This window comes from Phaeoacremonium minimum (genome assembly GCF_000392275.1).
Source record: "Phaeoacremonium minimum UCRPA7 unplaced genomic scaffold PA7_03_scaffold_405, whole genome shotgun sequence".
NCBI lineage: Eukaryota > Fungi > Ascomycota > Sordariomycetes > Togniniales > Togniniaceae > Phaeoacremonium > Phaeoacremonium minimum.
In genome coordinates, this window is record NW_006921307.1 from 81253 (window position 1) to 107431 (window position 26179).

The 26179-nt window shown below is 49.3% G+C and overlaps 1 protein-coding gene across 1 annotated transcript; it reads left to right on the forward strand.

The window, feature by feature from the left end:
- Nucleotides 1-22999: 22999 nt before the first annotated feature.
- Nucleotides 23000-25469, forward strand: UCRPA7_5181 (putative non-hemolytic phospholipase c protein; the record flags this gene model as incomplete). Its single annotated transcript, XM_007917728.1, has 10 exons — nt 23000-23119; nt 23185-23267; nt 23340-23604; nt 23667-23711; nt 23799-23877; nt 23926-24324; nt 24398-24508; nt 24559-24654; nt 24712-24821; nt 24879-25469. 10 exons carry the CDS (start codon nt 23000-23002, stop codon nt 25467-25469), a joined length of 1899 nt encoding a protein of 632 aa, XP_007915919.1.
- Between the last annotated feature and the right edge of the window lie 710 nt (nt 25470-26179).

Consider the following 26179-nt stretch of genomic DNA (forward strand, 5'->3'; position numbering starts at 1 on the left):
GCGCCGATATAGCGCAAATCTACCAAGGGTCGCTTTCGACCTTGCAGCAATACTAGATAGCAACGTAGGCTGGTTTAGGAAAGGAAACGTAAGAACTACCTGACAATTCTGTGTACGCTTGTGGAGATGGAAGGCAGCCATGGATTCCAGCACTGTGGCATTTTGACCCCTCCATTGGTGGGCGCAATCTGGCGGGGTCAACTACCTGTGTCTACTGGTAGCTGCTATGCCCCAATTGGCCAACCGGCAGCGTCGGGCGCCGGCCTACCGTTGCCTCTTACATGATGCGATGTGCTGGCAGCGTGCGATTTCGCTCTCTGAAGCGTAAATACTTCGCCGTTAGTTTGCCGTTGCCAAGCAGCTGTGGATGCCTGCAAAAGTACAGAACGTTGTTGAGTGGTCAAACTGGAGACTGCTGCAGGTTGAATGCATTCAATTCAACCTTCAACATACCAGAAATGCACATCGATAAGCCTCCTTATCAGTGCGGGTGGGATGAGGAGGGGTAACACCCACCACATGCTCGCGTGCTTGGCCATTGCCCTGACGATCACGATGCAGTCGAATACAAATAACGAAGGGATCGCTCGAAATGGGCGGTGAATTGGCGTGGCTCTCTGGAGATCCAAAGGGAGACAGATTGCTTTACCCCATCTGTTGACAGTTGGCACTTGTATAGTCTATTAAAATCGGGCCCCCGTGGGGATGGGCGGCCGGCCGGAGAAGAGAGAAGTCGGAAAGCGCGGTCAAGTTCTAAGATTATCTGTGACGCGGCCTCTTTACGTGCGGATCACCTTCAAGCCAAGTAAAGAAGACATTATGTAATAAGAAGACGGGGCGCGTCAGTAACATCCTCTTGACTCCCAGACGATCGGAGTGACATTTGAGAATAAGTGTGCTATGCTGGTGACTTTGTTGGGTCTGGTCTTGGCTTGAGATGGGAAGAGCATTTCGGCATCAACCTACGAGACAAAAGCCATCAATGCTGTCAATCAACGATCATGCGTCGTGGGTTGGGTGAAGCAACTACCAGTACGGGAACCGCTATGATCTGGGGCATCTTGACAAGCCGTGTCTGTCACTGCATGATCTCCATCACATCAAGGCTTGGCATTCAGTCCCTCGGCTCTGGTCGATCCAGCAGCTCCTCAACCTCCCGGGCCGGAACCTGGAACTCCCAGTATCCGTGCCGTCGGCTCACGAAGCTCTTTAGCCATATGTGTGACAACCGTGGGAGACATGCTTTCTCACCCAAGGAGTATGTATGTCAGTGCATCTTGAGCTGCATTCACTTTCTACGAGGCCTGAACGACCTTTTGTGTGGACCTGACACTACAGGCCTTGATACGTGAGCCCATATGAACAGAACTTGGAAGACCCTGAGTCTGTCAACGCATACTTCATCTCTGATGGGGCAGATCCTTATCAATGCATTTTATCGAAGACTCCGCTTCAGGGTCCTGTGACTACGGTAGTTCAGGAACAGATTTGACCCTCAGATAGGCGAAAATGCTGATCGTCATGTTTTAAAGCATCAGAGGTCCCCTTGCGCTCAGTGCGCTACAAAAAGCGTCGACATGATGGAGCTGGCTGGCACGTGCGCAAGGTAGTCTATCATGGTTCATCGCAATATCCACTGATCTTTGCTAGTCTGTGTCTATCATGATTGTAATGCGGAGAATGTCGTGATTAAGATAGAGTACTGTAGCTTACCCCCTATGCAAGGCATACGTAGCCCGAACCGGAGTAACGTGGAGGGAGGATATCTCATAGACTTTGCAAATCCCGCATGATGAATGCATATCCCTTGCCTTGCCGAAGTGTCCGTAACTGCTATGGGGTCGATGATGGCGCGGGACTAATCCAAGGTCGATTGATAGCCCAAAACACCTTGACTCGACATGCAAAGCTCCCTAACATGTCCGATAAGGGGAATAGAGGGAAATGGACTCTCATTTCGTATTGCTGTTTACAGTTGACAGGGTGATTAGCCTTGACAGAATGCGGACTAGATCGTCCATGTGTTGGAAAAGGGTGTGTAACATTCAAATGCAAGCACTTCCGCATCCCGTTCCTGAAGAGAAGTGGTGTGCTTACGTCTGACGGCTGACGGGAGCGAGCGCTTGTTGAAAGGATTATCTCGCTGACACTGACTTCATTATTAGCAGGCCGCTTCGCAGCTCAGCAGTCTCAATTACCGCTGAAGGCGAGGCCGCCGTTCATAGACCGGCGACCCAGATGGACGGTAGAAGGGTGACCCTTTAGGCATATGACGCGCCGACCAAACGCATGACTTATCGTGGCCGCTCTCTCTGATACGTCAGTCGTAGCTGCAGAATGCTGGCGGCGTTAATTGATTGCCCATCTGACGATGCCCACGATGTGCCACAGGAGTAGCTGAGACAGAGATGATGATCCACGATGTCGACTAGGGGGTGCACCAAAACGGAAAGATCCCTGGCCTAAAACGACACCAAGGACGCCGCCAGGAGCAGGGGTCCTCGGCGAGACGACCAGCCGCATTGTCCTTCAGGAACGGGGCTGGCTGGGAGGCAGTCAGGCCGAATCATTGGGTGCTTCATGTCGGGAATAATCTAACGCCTATGATCGTTTTGTGCAATCCAATGCACGTAATGACTACAAATCCAGGCGATTCAGATTGATTGATGAACCGTGGGGAATCGGAAATATAGCGTGGCGACAGAGACCAATCCCCTTGTCGGGTGGTTGTTTATGCCAACCTTCTAAGGCTTCTCTCGGCGGCTCTTCAGATTGCACGACCGAATGCCCCGGAGGGTCTTAGTCTGGAAGGCAGCAGGTACTCAATGTCACAGGATCTGCCAAGCAGCGAAGAGCCCCCCTTTCATATGAGCATCTTTGGACGCTGTAAAATGATGCAACCTCCTGCGCTCTTACACCCATCCAGTGAGGTTGCAGCGATGCATCATTGTTCCCCCGAGAACTGACAGTCCCGTGAATGGCTAAACTCGAGCCGACTGGTATCATTTGAGCGAATGAATCATGATCCATCAAGGCAGGCGGCATGACCGAAGGGACGCTCTTGAGGGGCAGGAGACGGATCATCATGAATGGGCGGCGAGGTGCGACAATTGGCTGGTCCACGCCAGAGACGTTTCTTTAATTGTTTCTTCCTGTGGCGGCTTTTCTGGGCTCAGGCTAAGGCGAAGGCAAGGAGGTGGTGGCCTTTTTGGTGGTGAATTGAAGACAGGTTGTCGGAGTCCGGGCTACAGGTACGCGTTAGGCTAGAGGTTCTGGACGCAGGTACCCGCAACCCCACCTAATTTCTGCAGCGAATACGGGTATTTCCTCGTTGAAAACTGGAACAGAGCGGTAGCGAACAAGCCGCCGCCTTGGTGGGAGGTGGCGTTAGATAATCCGGCCTGGAGCATCAAGTGGAGTTGCTATCAAAATGAGGAACCAGAGATTGGACCTCGCTCTTACTATGCAGTAATATGAGGAATGGGGCTCCCATTGCCAGACCTGCCTCGCTGTCGAGATACGGCACGCTGCGGAAAGGAGAACGTTGCATTGTCACTTTTCTGGAATATTGACTTGGAGGCTGTGGCCAAATGCCAGGAGTCCGCCCTGAACAGCCGTTCATCCAACAGCGTGTCAGGTTCAGGGCAGAATCTAATGAAGCTAACTCCCTTGATAGCCGGTGGAAGCTCCCATTCGTGATACGACACGGGGCGGATGAGGACGCAGTCGGAGGACTCTACCTACCGGTACTCTCACATCAGTACGGTATTGTAATTGTAGTGTATTAGGGATCCGCTTCCCACACTACAAAGCACCGCTTCATCTCTCTCGCCCTCGTCACCCTCTCTTTTCTCCACGCAGCTCATGCTCTGTGATCGACGTCCCGTCCATTCGCCATTTAACCTTGCAGACGCTGTCGGGCCAATCGAGTTTAGCCCGCGCGAGTTGAAGTGCCTCTGAACCGCACCTGGTTAAAGCCAGCTGGGCATGCAGCACCAGCGTCAGGACCCCTGCGCTAAGAGTCGAGAGGTCGCAGAAGAAGGAAGCTCACCGCAAGCCTCTTGTCAACAAAGACACCATCGGGCCCCCTTGTCACTCGGACTCTGCTTTGCTTGTTGATGCCAGCACCTGGACAAGGGTTGACACACAGGCTCACCCACCTTTTGCCCTCTCACAGACACATAAATCCACCCTCTAGCTCACTGGCCGGGGTCCGTGGCCAGGCCTGTACCAGGACCAATTTGGCCGTTCCAGCATACGAGCTCCACCTGCAACCGACCAGGCCTGCACCTACACTTGCACACCGCACCCCTTCCCAAGCAACAACCCTCCGCATTTCGAGACACAAACCGCAACACCAGGCGGGCTCTCTCACAGACCTTTTCCACCTCTTCCTGCCTTGCTCCCCTCTGGATCCCTCACTTCGATCTTGTTTCCTCGACATCAATCGACATCTTCGAAACAAGATCCCTGTGGGATAACGCCATTCGAGTGTCACTCGTTCACACCTGCGTACATCTGGAGTCCTGTGACCGCTCTGCCAATATCGAGTCACCAGGCATCTCCAGTCTTGCTTTGTGTTTTGTGTGTTTTGTCCTATCATCAAACTGCTCAGCTCTCTCTGTGTTACGGATCGAGTCATCTACCCAGGATCGGGAGACTTGGAACGCCTGCTGGCCACCTCGTATGACAAGACAGTGCCATAACTTGGATCCAACAACACATTGATGCCTGTATCATCACTGTCTTCGACGGACGCTCAATTACGACTATTCCAGCATCATTTGATCATATCATTGACATTTGCTCCCGCATGTCAACACTGAGCTCATTTATCTATTGTTCAGGGACAAAAATAAAAGGAGGAGGGTAATTCAACGAAGATGGCCGGCTTGCCTCGCGAGTCGAGCTTCATGCCGACAATTAAATGCTCAACATGTGCTCGTCAAGTAGAGATCTCGATGATGGGTGAGCACATCTGCGGCGGTTCAGGCGCATTCGAAAGCATGATGCCTTCCAAGAGTGTTCATGAAAAGATATCGATTGTACCGCCCATCGACACAGCTACAGCCAGTGCGTTCACCTCTATTTCAATTCTGCTAATCACCGGCCTCCGTGTACTAACATCAATACAGACCGTAGCTTTCTACGACAAGGGCAACAAACGCCAGTGAGCGTATCAAGCGGATCTCGCAGCATATCACCAAAGACACCCAACTCTCGGCCTGGCGCCGGAAGGACAGATGATTACTTCCAACCAAGAATCGCAGACGATTATGGTTCAACCCCACCACAACAATCACGGCGACCCGGCGGATATGGTGGCTTCCCGGAACCAGATGGCTATGATGCCGATCCAATGTATTCAGCTAGCAGTCCTAAGAAGCAGCCAGCCAATCTGCTCACCAGGATGAACACCATTGCACCTGAACCCTTCGAATCCAACCGGCGGCCGAGCGCTGGTGAGCGTCCGGGCACTTCGGCCTCCTCGTCGAGCTTCAACTCGGGTGGCATGGCACCACCGCGGCTGCCAAGAAAGAATGGTTATGGTGGTTTCGGTCCTCCGGGGACTTCATTTGACGATTTTCAACCAGAGCCACCATTTGGTGGTATTAATCGCTCCGAAACGTTTCCGCGACCGAATGCACAATTTGAAGCGCCAATACGAACACCATCCGCGCCTGGTCCAAGGCCAGACAGACTGCGAAGACCTTCCAATGATATGGCTGGGCAAAATGGTGACAGATTCAGGCGGCCGTCCGCAGGCATGGGTCCAGATATGACCAGGCCGCCACCACCGAGAAAAAGCATCATTCGACCAGGCACGTCTGGTGGCAAACCAGCCATTAACCTTGCCGATGAGTTTGGGATTGGGAACCCCTACCATTCTCCTTCCGAGTCGATTTCGTCAAGCGTGTCGGCCTCAAGTCGACCAAGCCAGCCAAGCTCACAGACCAGCCCAGCTAGGTCGCAAAGCTCGAGATCCGGCAGGAATCCATCGGATACGTCCAGCTTTGATAACCTCATGAACGATCTACAGGCATCTATGGATGAAATAAAACCGAAGGAGCTTCCTTCCGCTCCATTACAACCGCCTCCGTTTGACAAGCAGGGCCGTAATGATCCTGCCATTCAGGGAGGACCACGAGGTCAGTTGAGGGCTCCTTGGGAGCCATCTAGCCGGAACGACCCAGCTGTTCAGGGCGGTCGACGCAACAACTTCCCTGCACCTCCATCACCGCGCTTTGCCTCGCCAGAGCGCTTGCCTAGCTCAAGGGCTCGAGACCCCGCTGTGCAGCCAGCTCGACGGAACTGCAAGGGTTGTGGGGAGGCGATCACTGGCAAGTCGATTTCAAGTGCCGATGGCCGTCTTACTGGACGCTACCATAAGGCGTGCTTCGTATGCACAACCTGTCGCGAGCCATTCCAGACCTCCGAGTTCTACGTTCACGACGACAAACCGTACTGCAAGCGACACTATCACAAGATTAATGGCAGTCTGTGTGGAAGCTGCGGTGATGGCATCGAAGGACAATATCTCGAGGATGAGAGTACCAAGAAATACCATGTTGACTGCTTCCGCTGCGGAGACTGTGGTATCGTCCTGAACGACGGCTATTTCGAGGTAAATGGCAAAGCCTTCTGCGAGAAAGACGCTTGGCGACGAGTACAGCAGCCGTGGATCGCACCCAACGGCCCTAGAATCGGCTCAAATCTCGCACCTGGTGGCCGCGGCATGGGTAATGGCCTCCCCGCCCGGCCAGGCCTTCCTAGCAACAACAGACTAGGGCCCCCAGGAGTCAGGCCAAGAATGGAGAAGAGAATGACGAGACTCGGAATGATGTGAAGCTTGCTGAACCATCAGCAAACAATATCTAAATAATTTTGGCCTTTTTTTCTTTCGCTTCGCGCTGCTCGACGAGCTGATTTTGTTCGATACGAAATCTTTGTAATATTCACCCACGACACGGACGAATCTCCTTGATCAGGAGTTGGCGCGGCCTGCGCCAGTTCCGCTATACCCACTGTTGGCTTTTTGTTCGCTTCATATACCCCATTTGTTTGTTCTGTCTTGAACACTTGACGTTCTTGAACGCTTTATTTGTCGATCTATTTCTGGCATCATATCGACTTGCCTGGTCGGAGGGATCAGGGTCGATGGGCATTGAATTTTTTTGGAACAGGCGAGGAGCTTGTCTATCACGACAACACATCATGGCGTTGGAGGCACACATTCGTTGAACTTTGATTATGGAGGAAATCTTCTGACGAAATCTGGACCAAAATTACTCTTGAACTTCCGAGTCTAATAATTCTGTGCTCGGAGAGGGTGGTGGAAGGGAATTGGAGACGGGCAATTGGAGGGACGGATGGAAGGCTTGGTCGTGGTGATCTGAGAAGATGATATGAAGAAAGCGGCTGTCTGTCACAACAGCCATTTCAATACTACAAATATTGCTGCTCAAATGCTCCTTATTCTGCCCACTGGTCACATTGACTTATGATGCCTGTCACGATATCAAGAACACTCCCAGTCGTCAAAATCTTTGTATGATGCAGCCCATGATAACAATAGAATGGCTGGTGCATCTAGAGAGTTGAGAGATCCTCACTTGTAGCAGGCATGTTTGTAACATCATCGCTCTTGATGGCAACCTCTGTCTCTCGCTTCAATATTGCGGTTCGATGGGGCGGGTACATTTGCCGTTGTTCTACGTGGGCCCATACACGGAGACCGATCTGGCTCGTGATAGATAAGCAAGACATTGTGCACATGGGTCACGATGTCTTACGGGTCCCATACCCGAGTATGCGCCAAGACAAAAGGAACAATCAATTAGTCTCATTCTATGGGATATGAGAATAGATGTCTGAGACGTGATAGCATAGCATAACACTGATTTGTAGCGCCTGCTGTATTGCTTTTCAATATCCGACTAACACAAGACATGTTGACCTCGCATCATGAGTTCTTTGATGCCTCTTCGGCTGTATTGAAGTCAAGAGCCCCAGGCCAGGGATGGTTACGAGCGGTGTGCGCAACTTCCACTCTCGGCAAAGGAGGGCGCAGCACCTTGACGACTCCACAAACGGCCCCACACGTTCGAAACAAAACACTCCACGCTGTGGTAAGAGGGCGTGAGCGTATGTACGCCTGACCACAATTGAAAGGACGACTTCAGGGGCAATTGAGCAGTTATTTCTCACATCGTTTGCTTTTCTTCAACGGGCACTGGACTAAAAAGGGTTAAGGCTCCAGAGTTAAGACCGACTTGCCAAGCCTGCCTATCTCACGACAACTTCGCTTCCCAGGAGAGAATTTGCCAAGTGATAGTGTCAGCGTCACATCGGATCGGTGGCCCAGTTGGTTATGACTTGGATTCACAAGCCATTCAAGATTCTCATAGCAGACCTTTGATATCAAGATGAAGTCCACCTTGAACGACCGACAAAGTGGATGCTTCATGTACGATTATAAAACGTTCCGCGCAACAACCTTTGCCCTCCATCTCTTGCATTTACGACTGAGGTGAACTTAGACAAGAGATGACCCACAATATCTCCTTTTTCAAACAGAAAACGCAGGCTGATCATCAAATACCGGTTATTGATCAACATAACTTGCAATGAGCTTGGCGAAAAGGCTCCACGACGGTCGTCACTCGTCACAGTTCCGCAATTCGCAACCTGTCAAGTGGGCATCGTTTTGACTTGTTGAACCGTGTTGCATGGTACATTCTCCACCCAATCCTGCTTGGAAGATACGCATTGCCTTGCTTTACGCGGAGGACCGTGAAAACCGAATGACACTGTCCGGCTTCTTTAATCAGTGATCATCTCGCAGGTACAGGCTACTGAGAACACTGGAAAAGACCTGACAGTCTCTACGCTGCTATTTCTGGCAAAGTTGACCGGAGTTCCTCAAGCATTCGACGAGAGACAGGCCCTACGCGCAGTTCTTACCCCTTTTCGACCAGGTCGCTTTCCATCCATGAGGCATCAATTGTAGCCGCCAGCAAGCGCCTGTGGCTATTACATTGATCTGCAATGGCGGATATAGTAGGGGACTTTGCACTGTCCCGATCCATATTTCCATTTTCCATCTGCAATAAAGGGTTTGAGGTCTCCTCTGCCTCTGTTTCTTGTAATTCCTGAAGTCTTGGTGTCTTCTCCGTGCCCTTTCATTACCAATCGCTTGCTCGCCCTTCGGGTGTCTCTCGTTAAGCAAGCAAATGCGGTGATATTTACAAGAACAATTCTTGCCTTCAATTCGTACATTCTTTCAAAAACACTTCCTTTACTCTTTTTGCTTGACTGCGACATTGGCCATTAATTCCGGAGCCGGATTATTGTACCAACGGTCCCCTTCCCTGGACACCTAAGCGGAGCCATACACGGTCGTCGTCTTCCTTTTGGCTCTCAATATCGGTGCATGGGTGATCATGAGAAATTCCTACTGGCTTGACCACGAAGAAATCTAGAAGGCTTTTGCATATCTTCGCATCAAGATGGGGCTCCTGAAGATCCAATCACGCCAACCTGCTGTGAGACCTAGGATCTTTCTTTACCTCGGTCTCTTTGTCGTTATTCTATATTTCGCTGCGCTACCAAGTTCGACCACAAGCTATTACACCTTCAAATCTAGGCCTTCTAGCGATGATGCAGAAGCAAAGGAGAAGGACACAACGAAGCCTGAAAAAGACATGAAGAAAGAGCCCACAGAGGCTGATCTAATCCGTCTGCGGTTCGAAGAAGAATGGAAAGAGTTGGGGAAGTAAGCATAGCACGCAACAAAAAGACTCTGGATATTGACTGACTGAAAACACAGCCTTTCGAGTGCAGGAGCCATATACGGCAACACGATTGCCTCTCTCAGCAAGAAAGGGGAATCAAAAGCCAAGGCAGCTGGGAAGCTGACTCAATGGTCACAACCCACGACCTTCAGCGTTGACGAGCCATATGTTTTCAACCCTTACCCAGACTATAACAGCAATGGGTGGAGGAGCGCGGGATATGCAGAGTACATGCCATGCGTAGGGCCCGCCGGGGACGAGATGCCCGACGTTTCTGTTTTTATGGGATGGCCGCATGACTTCCCTGATCCGAAGTTTGGGGCTTACGACACCCTCGACATTGATCGAAATCTCTGCTACGAAAGGGAGACCAAACTGGCTCAATATGGGCTGGTACTGCAGCTCGATGCGAATCGGCGGCTTTTGGAGTGGGATAACGTGAATTGGGGAGAGCTTCAGCGCGATTGTGTCGAAAGAAACAAAGCGCGCTTTGACCTGGAGGGTCATACAAATCAATACATTTCAATCTACGACGAAGAGAGCAAGCTATCAGACGCAGAGCCCCCTCAGTCACATACCGATATTCCTAAGGCAGCGTCGGCCGATGAGTTGCGAAGTGAGAAATTCTCGAGTCGCCGGATCAGAAGGCAAAGTCGATTTCAGTCGCAGCTGCTTGAGAACAGCACAGAGGCTACTATCGATGTACAAAAAGAGTCTCGAACGGCTGTTCTACTTCGTTCATATACTGGTAGAGAGTACACTGAGAACGACAAGCAGGTGATTCGCTCGCTCATCTCTGAATTGTCACTACGGAGCGGGGGAGAGTACGAGGTCTTCCTCCTCATTCAAGTCAAAGGTAAATTCGATCACGATGATCTATCAAACAAGACAGTCCATGATTCGGCTCTTCAAGGGGTACCTTTAGAGTTCCGAAATATAACGATTTTATGGAACGACTTGGAAGTCCAAAGCATGTATCCTGCACTGGGCACTGGAGAACAAGCACAGGTGCATAACGCGCAGTGGCTGTCGGTGCAGAAGTTCGCGCAGGAGCATCGCCAATATGAGTTCTTGTGGAACTGGGAGTTGGATTCTCGCGTTATAGGCCAGCATTATAACCTACTTACCAAACTAGTCAACTTTGCGAAAAAACAACCTCGGCGAGGATTGTGGGAGCGAAACGAACGCTTCTATATTCCTTCGGTCCATGGAAAATACGACACCGATTTCCGAAAACATGTTGAAGAGGTTTCGGGCAGCGAGACTGTCTGGGGGCCACCCGATCTACCGTTCATTCAGCCGATTGGTCCCAAGCCACCTGTTCCGTCTCCGGAACTCGATGGCTATGAATGGGGTGTTGGTGAAGACGCCGATCTCATCACCGTCTCGCCAATTTTCAACCCCGTGGGCACAAATTGGATTCTGAGGAATCAGGTATGGTCCTACAATGACGCCAGTCACAATTCGAAAGACCTGCCCCGAAGGGCTGCCATTGTCACACAGTCGAGGATTTCCAGACGGTTGATAGATATTATGCATGTCGAGAACCTCCGAGGTAATCATGTCGGATCTGAACTGGAGACGAACACTGTCGCGCTGCTCCATGGGCTCAAGGCAGTCTACGCGCCCATCCCTGTCTTCTTCGACCGCGACTGGTCGGGTGAGGCGCTTAGTCGATGGTTCAACAGCGGCCCGAATGGTACCAGCGGCGGTAATAACAGTGCCATGGGTTGGGGTCAGGAAGGCCGGTACAGCGGTAGCACGTGGTACTATCGCGCCGACCCGCCGCAAAGGCTATATAACAATTGGCTGGGCTATGAAGATACCGGGATCGGCGGCGACGCTTGGGAGGCTGAACACGGACGACCTTGTTTGCCTGCAATGTTCTTGCATCCGTTGAAGAACGTAAGGCCTACGGGCCCTGGGCATAAAAGCGAATCGCATCTGCCGTATTCTTGAAGCTGCATGGGTATCGTTTTTCGACACTCATTCGATGCTTTGCAGATCCTTGATCTGTTTCAGTTAGGAAGGTAGCCATTTTCGCTTGATAGCAGCAGAGAAGCTCCAAATTTCGAAAAGAAAGGCCTTCGAACGGCCTAGAATCAGAGGCTGAGGGCTATCAATGGTGGTGTACCGTCACTACTATACGACTTCCTATCGGAACGGAGCGCTGATTCGAGTCCTTGGACTAAGCGACCAAGTCAAACCAGCACCAGTTGGGACTTTCGTGATAATAGGGTAGGATTCGCATCCCACCGCTTGATTCCGGCTATAACGTCGGGCTTGGATCACGATGCCGGAGTTACAACTTTCCCTTTTGGCATTGTCTCCGGTGATATCCAAGTCCTGTGTCTTAGCAAAGAAGCCGGTTCGACGCTTTGGCGTGAGGCAAACAGGCTAGTAAGCTGGAAACAAACTGAAGCTGCATGCTATGGTGATTTTCGAAGGGCGTGATGTCGACAGGATGAAGTGGCTGCATTGGGATAATATGCCATATCAGGGCAAGGGCGGGCGAAATCAAGTCATCTTCATCACAGTCTGATTCGTAGAATTAGCTTGGCATAATGGCTATTCATATTTTGTCTTGATGTCTGGCCCGTTGGAGGCGGCGTAAAGAGATCGACCGTTGACATTTCAAACACGATTTCACCCCGGTGCCAAGAAGAAGTACGGCATAACTGCTACCTAGACCAAGGTTACACATCGGAGAATCTGTTTTTGTTGGCTAGAATGATTTACGTCGTCAAGACTCGAATTTGGATTTCTCAGCCAGCATACCTCAGGTGAGAATGTGCCTACTGCTGATGTCAGCCAGCATGCTCTAGTACACCTGATGCAGAGCCTTACACATCGCTAGTCCTGCAATAGCGGGCACTGGACAGTATATCCGCCCGCAGCACACATGCAGAACAAGGAGCCGAACCTTAAGACAACGACGGAAGTCCGCTCCACAGCCAAGCTCAATCACAATACAGCAAACCCTACCAGTCTGAGCACAGAAATGCCAACAATCCACACTTGTGGCCATTGTATTATAATCTGAGAAGATGATAGCGAATCGAAATGCTTGCGTCCACTCGCTTGGCCTCACTTAAACGCCATGATTGCAAAAATCAGAAACATACCAGGTGGTTAAGTATTCTTGCACTGAGAGCACATTCCACCAATGCCGAGCTAACTCCACGTACATCTTTGTCTGCCTCCTTTCTTGTGTTACTATACGCGCGATTAGTATGTTCCATGGCATCGTAAGATTCTGTGTCTCCATATCCGTCTGTTGATCATTCAAAGTGGCTAACGCAAGCCACGACACAGGCGACAGCCGATCAACAAGGGGGTCTCCTCGACGCTGCCATAAGTCGACTCGCGGCCCTCGAATTCGACCGAGAGCATTCAGCTTAATAGATATTGGAAGCTCTTTGGGAGGTATAAATTTTAGTCTCAATTCGGTCAGTCGTAACCTGTGGATGAAGAGCGGGTTCAACTGTTACACACTTACGCACATACACGTAAATTCTACACAGACGTACCTGGGAGCTGTTCATTCTATAAGTAGATGCTGCTCTCAATTTCCCCGAGAAAATTAGATCAGAAAACTGAGCTGGCGTATTAACCCGACTGATAGTTGGCTTAAGTACATTCAACGCACAAGTTCTCAAGCAAAGCACTTAGACAACGATATATAAACAGCGGGTTAGGCCGGGTTAGCAGCTACATAAGCCGGGATAAGTAGTCGGTTCTGATTGGTCCAAATAGGTTGCGGCCCGAAAGTCTATCGACAGTCTTTGTAAAGCCGACGTCTGTTCAACGTAAGTTATCCCGCACATAAGTCCGCTCCCCTGTTCTGACAACCTCAGCCCTCTGAAGGCCGCCGCCCTTAGCGGCAGATGACTGAACTTCGATGCTGGATTAACTTGTATTTCTTTAAATCCTTGGTGAGTCCCGGCCGTAAAGTGGAAAGCCTTCAGTCCGTTACCGCTTACTATACGCAGTTCATGAGTATCCCGCTCCGATGTTGCCACAAACAATAGCCAATGTTGCCCTAATCACGGCTATGGATGACCTTGATCTACCAGCGGACCGGCCTCCTAGTCCGCCTAGACGCCAGCGTGCCTGTTTCAATTGCAGCAAAGCTAAGGCACGGTGTAATTTCCAGGACGAGAACATTGGGAAACATTGTGACCGGTATAAGTATCCCGTAGCATTGACCCGACAACAGTGCTGAAAGTGTGATAGGTGTATTCGTCTAGGTATAGACTGTCTCGCACAAACTACCAAGAGTCTTCGAAGGCCTCGTCAATTGAAACCTTTCACAAGGTATGGAATACCATTTGTAACGGATTGCTCTTGAGAGAGTTGAAAGATGGATTACTAACATGACACCAGCCGCGTTGCTTCATTAGAAAACAAAATTGATGGAATCGTGTCCCTTCTTGCAAGCCAGAATGTTGGCCAGTCTGCCTCTACAGCTCCCGGATTGCCTTTGTCAGAAGACACTGTACCATTGATGCGAACTCCTGAATCCCTGGCCAATGATTCCAGCTCTGGTCCAGGCCGAGGGTTCACAGACAATTGTGCAAGTGATACATCAGCCTCTCTTCGACAGCCCGATGTATCTCGACATGCATCGGCACGAATCTCAGCGCCTGTTAGCCCCGGTTATGACCTTACGTGGGAACAAGCGAATATGGCACTAGACGAATTCAAGATCAACTTCAAGCCGAACTTTCCTTTCGTGACAATAGGACTGGACACTAGTGCACAGGAGCTGTACGCGAAGAAGCCATTCTTGTTTCGCGTGATAATGTTTGTAGCAGCGACTATTCCACCCTCAAAGAAGAAGGCCATGAGGCGAAACGTCATGGCTTATCTTGGCCAACATCTTCTAGTTATGGAAGAGAGAGACTTGGACCTCCTTGAGGGTCTCTTAGTTTTTATTGCCTGGTACAGTTGATCCAAGCTAAATCTGGTGGCTTAGGAAGGAAGCTGACTATGTTACAAAGGGGAGAGTACCAATTCTACTTAGACCGACAGATCACGCATCTTATTTCGCTCGCCGTTGGATATGCCCACAACCTCGGCCTGACTAGAAGCCCTGGTGCTATGTCTCACGAATTTCGATCGAGTACCGACCCCACGGCCCCTGAGAGCGCAATGTACCTGCGAGAACAAAGACATTTCGAGATGCTTCAGCGAACTCATACCATCGAAGAACGGCGGGTATACCTTGGATGCTATTTTCTGATGTCCGTGTAAGTAATGTGAAGGCTCTGGCAATCATAATCAGTGTCTGATAATCCGCCAGAAACTCAGCTCAATTCGGGCGACGGAACCATTTTAAGAGCCCCTACGTCGATATTTGCTGCAACTTCCTCAATCAAATGCGGGATTGTAACATGGATAGCACTCTTGAGAAAGTCATTAGACTTCAACAACTGGTTGACGAGGTAGCGGAGCGATTCCCAATTGGCAAGAGCGCTGACAAGCACCAATCGTTTACATTTCTGATGAATAATGAGATGCAACCGCTTCGATCGCAGCTTGATCGAATTGCAAAGTCAGTCGATCATATTCAGTTCCGTAAGTTCTTGTTACTACTCACCACATACATCGAGGTTTTGTGGCTAATAATATCTTTCGAAGCCTCGTTCTGGCTGACTTACAACTACGTCCTCGTCCTCCTATTCGAGCCGGCTACGTATCTCGGAGGTCCACAACACCCGCATGAATCTCTGTATCAATGCCAATATCTCCTATACTGCCTACAGGCAGCCAAGTCATACTTCACCGCGCTGTTATCTCTTCCCGTTGAAGGTTATATGTACCGAACGTTTGCAAGTTCTGCAGAGCTTGTAACGGTACTTGTCACTGCCGCCAGAATATTGCTTCTAGAAGCCGAGGGGTGGGATCTGCAAATAGCAAGACAAACGCTAGATTTCCCGGGAACTATCGACAGCCTCGTTCAGCAATTCAACGCACTCATTACGTCTCAGAAAAATAAATTCGCCCGACTAGGTCTCATCACGCAAACGGACAGCAGTGAGGAAGATAACGACGACAACTTTGCAAAATATGTCATAAAACTTCAGTCTATTAAGAAGTGGTATGAAGCTAGAGCTGCAAGTCTCAACCCTCAAGCGATAACCCCGGATGATTTTGCAGCCTATCTGCCACCTGGGTGGGAGGATAGCGTCGGACAAGACAACCAATTTTGGATGGGATTGTTGGGCAACGATGCTTGGGATTTCAATTTTTGAACCTTGGCTCATATAATTGAGCTTGTATAATTGATGATGAGCACATCATCGTGTCGTGTTCATATAAGGCGTCGTTTAGGGATGGTTGAGTATGATGAGAGATCAAAATCTAAAACAAACAGCTGCACTAAGCCTCGAATGAGGATGCTCTGTCAAAACGACCGGATCCGGCGCTATACATAGACCCTCTTCAGCCTGTTGGTATCGCACTTGTCCTGTCCGGCATATCATTGCGTGAGCTGCCGTTGAGTGAGCTTGCGTGAAAGCTTGCCATGGAGCCACAGGATGTTTTGTATTTGCGTTGAATATGACTGGAAATTGATGTGCAGGAAGCCCCGAAGCAACTTTAGGCTTTTATCATTATCAAGGTATTGATCGCAGTGGTCATCTACCGTCTAGTCAATACCACCTCGGGACCATATATGAACTTCGCCCAACAATACGGGTCATATAAGTTTATGGTCTCAAGGCTTAGCTGCCAAACCTCAAGGAGACGTCCAGACTCGTCATATGGAAAGGTCTGTGCCCAAGTTTGCCACATTAACGCAATAGACTTTGCGTAGTCTGGCTGGGTTGCGAACCACTCGACATGATCTGCTCCGCAGGCTGGACATATCTGCTCCTGTCTGCGAAAATTGGAGAGATAAGTATGAACGATCTTCTCGATTCTTCTGTAATAAGGCATCTTCAGTGCGAAGACCACTTGTGGAGTATAGTGGCACTGACTCTCCCAGGTTCTCATTCTTCGCCCCACATCTTTGGAGAATCCGATCTTGATATACTCTTGTATGAGACCGTTTGTGATACGATGGTTTGACGGATATGTGTATCCATAGATGTATCCACCAATATCACGCTCTCTTGCGTTGAGATTGACTCGCAGCTTGCTTCGGATGATGTTGTTGAGGTGGCATGGGTGGCGCTGCACACCATATGCTCCAAACGTGTGTACCGTGAGACGCGTTTCTTGACGGGCTGCCTGAGGAATGTTTGAAGTACTGCGTTGGGCAGTATGAGATCTTGTGTTTGCGCTAGGAGGTGAATCAATTATTGTAGTAGTTCCTCTTGAGTTCCTCTCATGGGCCTGGCCAGGAGAATGTGGCGATCGCTGATTTTGGCTCTGATCTGGGAGTGAAGTAGAAGGTATGCGGCTATTAGAACGAGTATATGGAGTTTGTTCAGCTCTTGGCAACTCTTGACGATATATCTGCACCAAATTAGACTGAGAAGTAATTTGAACAGCCAAAAGTGCCTGAGTGTGAGGGATAGAGCTATTGCTGGGCGTGGTAGTCTGAGCGTTGATTTGAAGAATATCTCGGTTCTGCGCATCTACAATAGCTCTCCTAGATACCAAAATATTCCACCATGTCATAGATTTGGTAGCTGCTTGGTTCTGGTGCCACCTGCGGCACATCGCAATTGATGCGAGATCTTGGAGATGCTGCCAAACATGGTCGTCGGGTTTTCCTGCAGATACTATGATCTGCAGAAGCCCAGGGACTCTCGATGCATTAGTCCTTGCTATGATGTTTCGACAGGTAGCTTGCGTTGTTTTAGCGTAGCCATGACATGTCATCCCATTCACATCTTGTAGCTGTAGAAGATCTTTCAGTTCCGAGGATTGCGTGGGCCAGGGGGCCATAGAATAAGATGATAGCTCTCGAGGCATGATAATATTGTTTTCAATTTCTACGTGATTTGACTCCAAGTAAAGAGACTCTGATCTGGCTCAAGATATATTCAAGGCTTGTTGACAGATGAAATATATTGACGCACTCTTGTCGGAAGCTACAAGGGGGATGTCCAGTCGGGTACGGGAAGGTTCACAAATCAAGGCTTCCTGTGTCTGCCTGGAGCCCAAAAGATTGCATGACTAAATAATGGACAAGGAGGGGAACAGAATAAACCAGGCTGTGCTAACGATAGCAATCCCTACCAACGCACACACTGCTCGGGCTCAGATATATCATCCTATCCGTGTGCCAACTCACGGGTATGTCAGATGAAGATAAGATGCTATACTGATAGCTGATGGTCCCCGTCATTCCTATTCGAAAATTCCAAGTTAACAGTTTGAACCACCTTTGAATTGTGAGGTATAGATCATCGTGATCTATCGAAGTTTATTTATAGTATCAGAGATATTTGACAATGGTCGCTTAGAGCTGACCAGGGCCACATGGGTTAGTTCTCGATGAATGAAGATGACATTCACAGATGATAGGAAATGTTGAACTTGACGGAAGAGCCATTTTCCTTCCTTATAACTGCCAGTGTCTCTTGGGATTCATGATTGTTAACCTGCTTCACCATACGTTACATTCAGTAAAGCTTGTGGCAGAGACATGACTCTAAAGACATTCTGCTCCAAGAATAAGCCAACTTTTACCATACGCTTACATCCGGAAAGATAAGTCCATCGCCACTGCCCACGACTTCTTTTAATGAAGTTAGTGGTGCATGGTGGTGAGCCTTGGCATTTAGAGGCCGTTAATCCGGCCAAGTACGGCGGCTATGGCACACACATAGGGCAACTTAGCTAGGCTGACAACAGTATTTTGTGCTGCTGGTTTCAATTAAAATTTCAATCTGCATCCCAATTGGTTACTCATAGCTTCCTGGGCTTTCTCCTGCCAACTCATCTACAGGGGAGTGAAGGATGTTACCGCGCACTTGTGACAAGGTTCTCAGAGCCAACACAGGGCACCTGTACACCTTGTCCTTATCACCGAGTTTCGCCGTATCGCTGCTTTACGTCAGAGACTCAAAGCTTTCTCGGATGATCGCATGTGGTCTTGAGCAGGTGTACGCCTCACAGGTGTCTGGTCTTTGATTTCAAACATGCAATAGAGCAACATCGGAAGCAGATATCGAAACACAAGCCCATGCCCTTGGACTTGTATTCCATTGCAGTAGGATGGCTAAGTATCCGGTCCACTACCTTGCGTTGTCTTTCTCTTGCGCTAGGCAGAACTCCTTGGCGTTCTGCCCGATTGATGTGGTGCTGAAACCGTTGTGTTCATCGCCCAATACTTGTAAAGCCATACTCATACCCGAGCCTTGATGCCATAAGATATGACAGTGTAGTACCCAAATGCCTTCATTATCGGCAAAGAATCGGAGGACTACATATCCGAATGCCGGTACAAGGACTGTATCTTTCCTTAGTGGATTGATCAAATTGAAAGGCCCGCCGCGGGGAGGCCTCGACGGGTCGTAAGGGTTGTAATAGTCCCAACTCGTGACACCTTGGTGAGATGCAACCACATAGAAGTCGAACCCATGCTACATTGGGTTATTAGTAATCCAGACAAAAAGTGGCATAGATTTGAGGCGGATCATACAAGATGAAAAGGGTGAGGCGCCCCATCGAGATTGTTGATTACTAGATCAACCCAGCCAGGTTCAGATCCGGTCCAAGCAACGAGTTGCTGCTTATTCCACTCGTCGCGATCCATAGCTATCAGTGGTAAGTCCAGTGGTCGCCATGAAGTCCTGTTGATAAAACCCATTGGGCGGTAGTTCTCATGTGACAGTATCTGTATCGAGCTATAGAGTAGAATGGACTCCCTAGCATCTGGAAGCGGCTGGGCTAGGTTAGGACCCTTTGCGGTTTGAAGGTCAAATTGATTCAGGTCTATGTGGTTCTTTGGAACCGAGTGATCCTCTTGGTTATCTGGTGAGGCCTCTGCAGAAATTTGAAACGCTTGGGTTGGATTGAGAGCGAAATTTTGGTCTATGAAATACCTGTCGGGCGTTAGAGTTACACAATTGTATGCTAGGAGACTGACTATGTGATATCGACTCACTCGTGGTCAAGATCGATGATAATTTGACTGTCAATATTTCTGGCCCATTCACTCCAGCCAACAACGAAGTCAACTCTCTCTGCAGGAAAAAGGACCCCAACGCTGTTGGAGGTGTGGCTGACAACGGAGTGGCCGCCGTCTAATTGTATAACATTCATCTCAGAGTCTGGGATCGAGAAGGAGAACCCAGTCAAGGAACTAGAATTAGATCTTAGCTCGAATAGACAATGGTTAAATTGAATTGGTTCATGCAACTCACCCGACATTCGCCAGCCTTATTCTATAACGCTCGGTCTTATTCACTTGCATCCAAGGCTTTTGTATCTCGCTACAATTCACAGGAGCCGCAGGCAGAGCCATCGAGCATTGGAAATAGCCCAATCCATTAATGACGAGGGAGGAGGGATTCGGCTATCAGGGTTAGCTTAGCTGATGAAAGCTTGAGAAAGCAATCGCAAACCTCGTTTCCAGTTGCGAGAGGACTCATAAATGTCTCTAGTACTTCCTTTGCAGGGCGATGGTACCAGTCGCCCACCAGAAACAGTAACTCCTTATCATATTGATAGGAATCTTGCTCTCGACTATCGGGATTGTGAACCACCAATCCGCCGTAGAGACCATCCCCTCGCAGGACTTCCGAATGTGCATGATACCTACGTTTTTAGTTCCTTTATCTCAAGTGCGAGTGCGTGTTAGCCTCACCAGAATGTTCCCGCTTGCGCACCAATGGGAACTCTATAGGTAAACCTTCCTCCTGGTGATATGGCACATTGCGTGATGCCAACCGGTCCGTCCATATAATTCGCATCTGTGAGTGATTATTAGCGAGCTGTGCTCTGAATGGAAGTTTCTTCAAACATACTTTTCATATAGAGACCATGCCAGTGTAGAGATATGCCCACATCGAGAAAGTTAAAGACCTCAACCTCGAGAACGTCTCCAGACCGTGTCTCTATCGTAGGGCCAGGAAAGTGACCTAACAACCATCAGCAACCCCGGAACACAATAATGCTCCACGTGAATATCGTCTCCTTAACTCACCATTTATAAGAAGGACTCTCTTTACCACTCCATCTGGGGCTATGTCACCAGAGGTGATATTCCAGGAGAGATATGTGACTTGCGTCTCTCGAGATACATGGTCTTCAGGATGCAACAAGATTTTGAGATCTCTCATAGAGTGGACAGAAGCAGGGTTCGAGACATCTGTCTCTGCATTGGTGTCTCCATTGACCGGCTGTGGCAGATTCATGTGTAATACATTCACTACGCCGGAATTCCACTGTAAGAAGAGGACGAAGAACGTTGATAGGACAACCAAGAGGCTGCCGATGATTATCCTGCAATTGTGACACCGTCTCGCACCGCGAGGTGGATTGGGATGAAAGTAGGCGGCATCTTGCCTGTCACCCAGTTGCTGTCCAGCCAGATGCATTTCCAGCATCGTGGCCCATGGGGATGTTTGATGCAACAGAAGGCCGGGATCCAGCTGACAGTAAAAGTCCAATCGTAGTTCTGTGACTACTTGAGCGATCGCAAGCCCAAATGGCGAAAACTTCTATGCAGAAGCTAGGCCTCAATTTCCCTATCCCAACGGTTCCATGGCAGCATCCGACACCTTCGAATATTTCGAGACTTCTTAAGGAGCATCGACAGATTCGACACCGAGGGGCCCCATCATCTTGCAGCAGCAGGTTTGCGTCTCTTGAATTAATCTAGGCGTGGTGCCTGCATCGTCTAACACGTGGGCGGCCATGGCAGAGACGATTTGCTGGCCAGCACACGTGTGGTGCCAGGATGCGGATGATCGCTGCATCTATTGAGGTCTAGTTAAGCACCTGGCCATCACCGTTGGCGGCGTTGTGGCGGCGCTGGTGTAGCCTTGACCGTTTGCCGTCTATGTGCGGCACGGTTTCTTAGGCCAAAGCCCGTGCAGTAGCGGGTCCACCTAACAACATAACCCCTGACCGTTCTGCATGTTCCTGTCCATACATGACAGTGTCCCACAACCATATCAGGTAGGTAAAGACATCCGATACTGTATTGCTACTCTACTATCTACACTCTTGTGATCGAATGTGTAGGTAACATACCCTTCTCTTCCTTCAAGACTAAGAGAGGATGACGAATCCTTTCTCTTAGTTCAACAAGACTATCTCCTCATCTCATTTGGTCCGCTGTAATAGTTGTGTCTAGCTCATAATGTTCCTCCTCGTGGTTGTCACCCAAGTTTGACAGTATTCTAAACAAAGGTCTGCACGTTAATTATGGCAATGGACTTTATTGCATTTAAGACTAATGTGGGAATGAACGTTCTAGATGGCTTCGGGACAAGAACATCATGGCTTGTTGACGTGATACCGCTCTCTTGCTATTGACTATGCAATCATCTTAAAGGACAATAGCAACATTAATAAGCTTGTTACCTGATGAACTTTGTACCTGGCTCCTAAGCTTCTCAGAATGTAATAGCAACAAATGCTAGAACAATCGCAAGACCAGCTGATGTTTCGATAGTGAGCAACTAACTCAACCAAGTGTGCGAGAAAGACGTACATGAGAAACTGAGGAGAATATGTTAGCAGAAGCCAACGTAGACTATGACCACTCAAAATGCAAGAATAGGCATCGAGAACTCGTGCCCACTTACCGAGTTCCGAATTCGAGTAGTAGCTTTGAGACTATCAAGACGCCTATTCATAAACCCCGAACGTCAAATGTGGGACGAGATGGGCCTTGGAAATGTTAGCATGCTTTCCCTTCGCAATTGAGCCCCAATGTGTATACCCCATGCCTTCCTCTTGTCCAGGTAGTCCCTGTCATCAGACTGGCACCGCGTTGAATGTCGTGTGGGGTCAGCGATCATGGACCAACAGCATGAGAGCAATTACACATGTGGTACCTACTTTGACTGCTGCCATGCGATGACCTACCTTCGCTAGGCTTCGAGAACACATTCCAACGGACATAGAACGGGCCTATTTACCGGAAAATGTACGAGGAATCTGTATGTTCATATCTACTTGACCATCATGGCTTCGCTAGGCGTGAAGATAAATAGAGATGATATCCGCCATGACTTGCGCCCAGATCCTGCACCCTGTCGATCATCAGCCTCAAGGAGATCCACCTCGGAACCATGGCCATACAGTCCAAGCTCGTTTCATTGTTGGCGCTTGCCAGCGCCGCCAACGCGGCGTCGCTCAAGGATGTTAAGCATGTTGTCATGCTGATGATGGAGAACAGATCATTCCAGCATGTCAGTTACACAATGATCTGTATTCTGCGTATTATGTCATGTTGTGTGTATTCTAATAATTGCAGTACTTTGGCACCATGGCCGGTGTTCGTGGTTTCGCCGATCCTAATGTTCAGGTCAACCCTGATGGCCGCTCTGTTTGGTACCAGTACGCGCTCCTGAGATTTTGAAGCTGATATCGTATCGTAATCATGAAGGCAGATCTAACCGAGTACTTTAGAAATCTGACTGGTGTCACTGACGAGGCGGATTGGCTTCTACCATACTACCTTAATTACCAGGGTGGAGAGGAGTCGGCGAACAAGAGCCAGTGTCTCTGTGCTGGTGCCAATAACTGGATTCCTACCCACCAGTCTTTGAATGATGGTCTCAACAACGCGTGGGCGCAGATCTCTACACCTCAGTCTTGGGGTTACTTCAAGCAACAGGATATTCCCTACCACTTCAAGTTGGCCGAGTCCTACACGATTAGCGACGCGTATCATGTATGTGTTTGCGTTGATCCTAAAACTTCTTGCTTCTATCCCTTGCTAATCTATTACTTCAGGCTGCAATTACCAGTAACACAGACCCGAATCGTTGGTTCTGGCAGGTAAGCATCTATTCCATCTTAACTTCTCGCTCTTTCCCGCTGTGCTTGTCTCTGCAAGCCTGAGTGATAGCCACTAATACAACCAAGTCTGGTACAATCAACGTTCCTGGAGGAAAGCTGCCAATAGATGCTGGTGGAGTTGTGCTAGACAACAACCAAAGCCCTGGTAAGAAATCATAGCCAGTCTATAGAGTAACAAAAGCTAAGTGTCTAGGTTGCTGGGGTGAGAACCTCGACTGTCTTCCCCTCCAGTGGCCAGCATTTGCCCAATATCTCGACGAAGCTGGCATTGATTGGCGGTCGTACCAGGAGTCTTGGGACTGGGCAACTAACAGTGGCTTGTTCTACTTCAAGGCTTTCCAAGACGCTCCCGTGAACTCAAGCCTGTACCAGCGAGGCCTTGCGTTCGACGGTGACAATGGCCTCGACGCATTCAAAGCTGCCGCTGCTAACGGCACTCTGCCTGCTGTCTCTTGGGTTTTCCCTCCTGGTTCCCTGCAGGAGCACCCTCCCAAGACTCCTAAGGATGGTTCTTGGTTTATTGACCAGATCGTTTCGTCAATCATTGATGGCCCCAACTACAACGAGACCATCTTCATGCTCAACTACGATGGTGAGTAAATATAATGCTACACTTTTCTTATTATCTACTCGAAGAGAATCTAAAAATTCTAACCTGCAAGCAGAGGCTGGTGGCTGGGGTGACGCTGTTAAGCCCCTTCTTCCTCCTGAGGGAACCGCTGGAGAATGGTTCGAGGATCCTTATGGAGAACTCGGATATACCTACTCTGGACCTGGTAAGTACGATTTGTGACTTATCGCACAGCAAGTACTAACAAACTTTTAGGTATCCGTATCCCACTGATCATCGTTTCTCCCTTCACCCGCGGTGGACATGTCTTCACCGAGCGTGCTGATCACAGTTCGATCCTCCTCTTCCTGGGTAAGTGGTCTTGAGTTACAGAGTGGTTTTCCCATAAGCTGATAGACTGAAATATAGAGCAATATTTGGCCGTCAAGGGTTACAGCAACATCACTGTTGAGTCGCAGATGTCTGACTGGCGACGCGAGCACATGTCCAACCTCCTGAACGCTTTTGACTTCGAGAACGTGAGTATTTATGTTCCTGGCTATGATCCAGACCTTCGCTGACAAAAGTACAAATAGCCTGATTATACTAAGCCAGAGCTACCCAAGCCTGATTACCCAATGACAAACTCCGATGGCAATATCATTGGTATGTGGAGTGGCTTCTGCAGCGGTACCTATGGTGGTAGCTGCTCTAGCGACCAGTATGTTGTAGGAATTCCCTATGGCAATCAGACAGAGGAGGATGCTCTTTTCTTTGAGGACGGTTTCAAGGGTCTACGTGGAAATCTGCTAGAGGGCCACTACGTCGTCTTCGAGTCCAATGGTTTTGCCATCACCAACCCTGGCTCCGGAAACCAGTTCACCACTACTGCCGCTACCGCCCAGCACGAGGACATCCACCAACGATGGGTCCTACACCAGCTCGCTGACGAAGGTACCGAGTTCTACGTTACCAGCGCCGTGGATGGCAAGTACATCTCCCAGCATACCAGCTTGGCCACCCTGAAGAGCGGCGCTGAGACATATAACATCACTTACCTCGGCGGTGGTAAGTACGCCCTCCAGAAGGAGAATGGCAAGTACCTTAACATCAACGCCGATGGAACCATCTCCATTGATAGTTCCACAACTGGCCTTAGCGGATACAGTGTGACCTATCATTCGTAGAGAATGATGGTGATCACAGGAGGAAGAACCTGAAAGGGGGAAGCAGCTAGATAAACGTGAAGATAGTGGTATTCTAGCATGGAACAAAATAGGCTGTACGCCACCCTTCCTCTTACAAGCAGATCCCTCCCCAAATACTCAACTATGGATAGTGTTCATGCATGATCTGCTACCTACTTCAACTGCTGTCTGAATGTCATACTTGGACGATACGGTTGCCTCATTTCAACTGTTTAGGTTTGAGGCCGAGAATTTGAAGTGAATCTTGTCGCTGGAATATAACCCGTTGTTTGAAGCCAACCGACCTCAGGGGTGATATCGAAGAGGTGCTGCAGAGTCAAGAAGCTGCAAGAAAGTCCGGTTTTCTCTTGCAACACTGTCTCGGAATCTTGGAGTGTTAAGGCTCCCTGAAGTCAACAGGTAAAGCGGGGTCCTTGTCATACATAATGGCCATGCAACATTGCCCCGAGATTGCTACGACGGACATAAATGACTCACCCAGTGATTTTGACTCGTAACTCGTATTATTGACAAATTCAACCAACGCGCCATTTGCAGCCGCTTATTTAATGTTGGGGCGAGGCTGAATCAGGTTGTCCATGTCAAGTAGAAGCCTCTCGCACTTGTCTTAGCATATCGAGACTAAGTCTTTCACAAACCCAAAGATTCTCTATAGCATGGCGAAACAATTTGGAACAGAAACTCAAGTT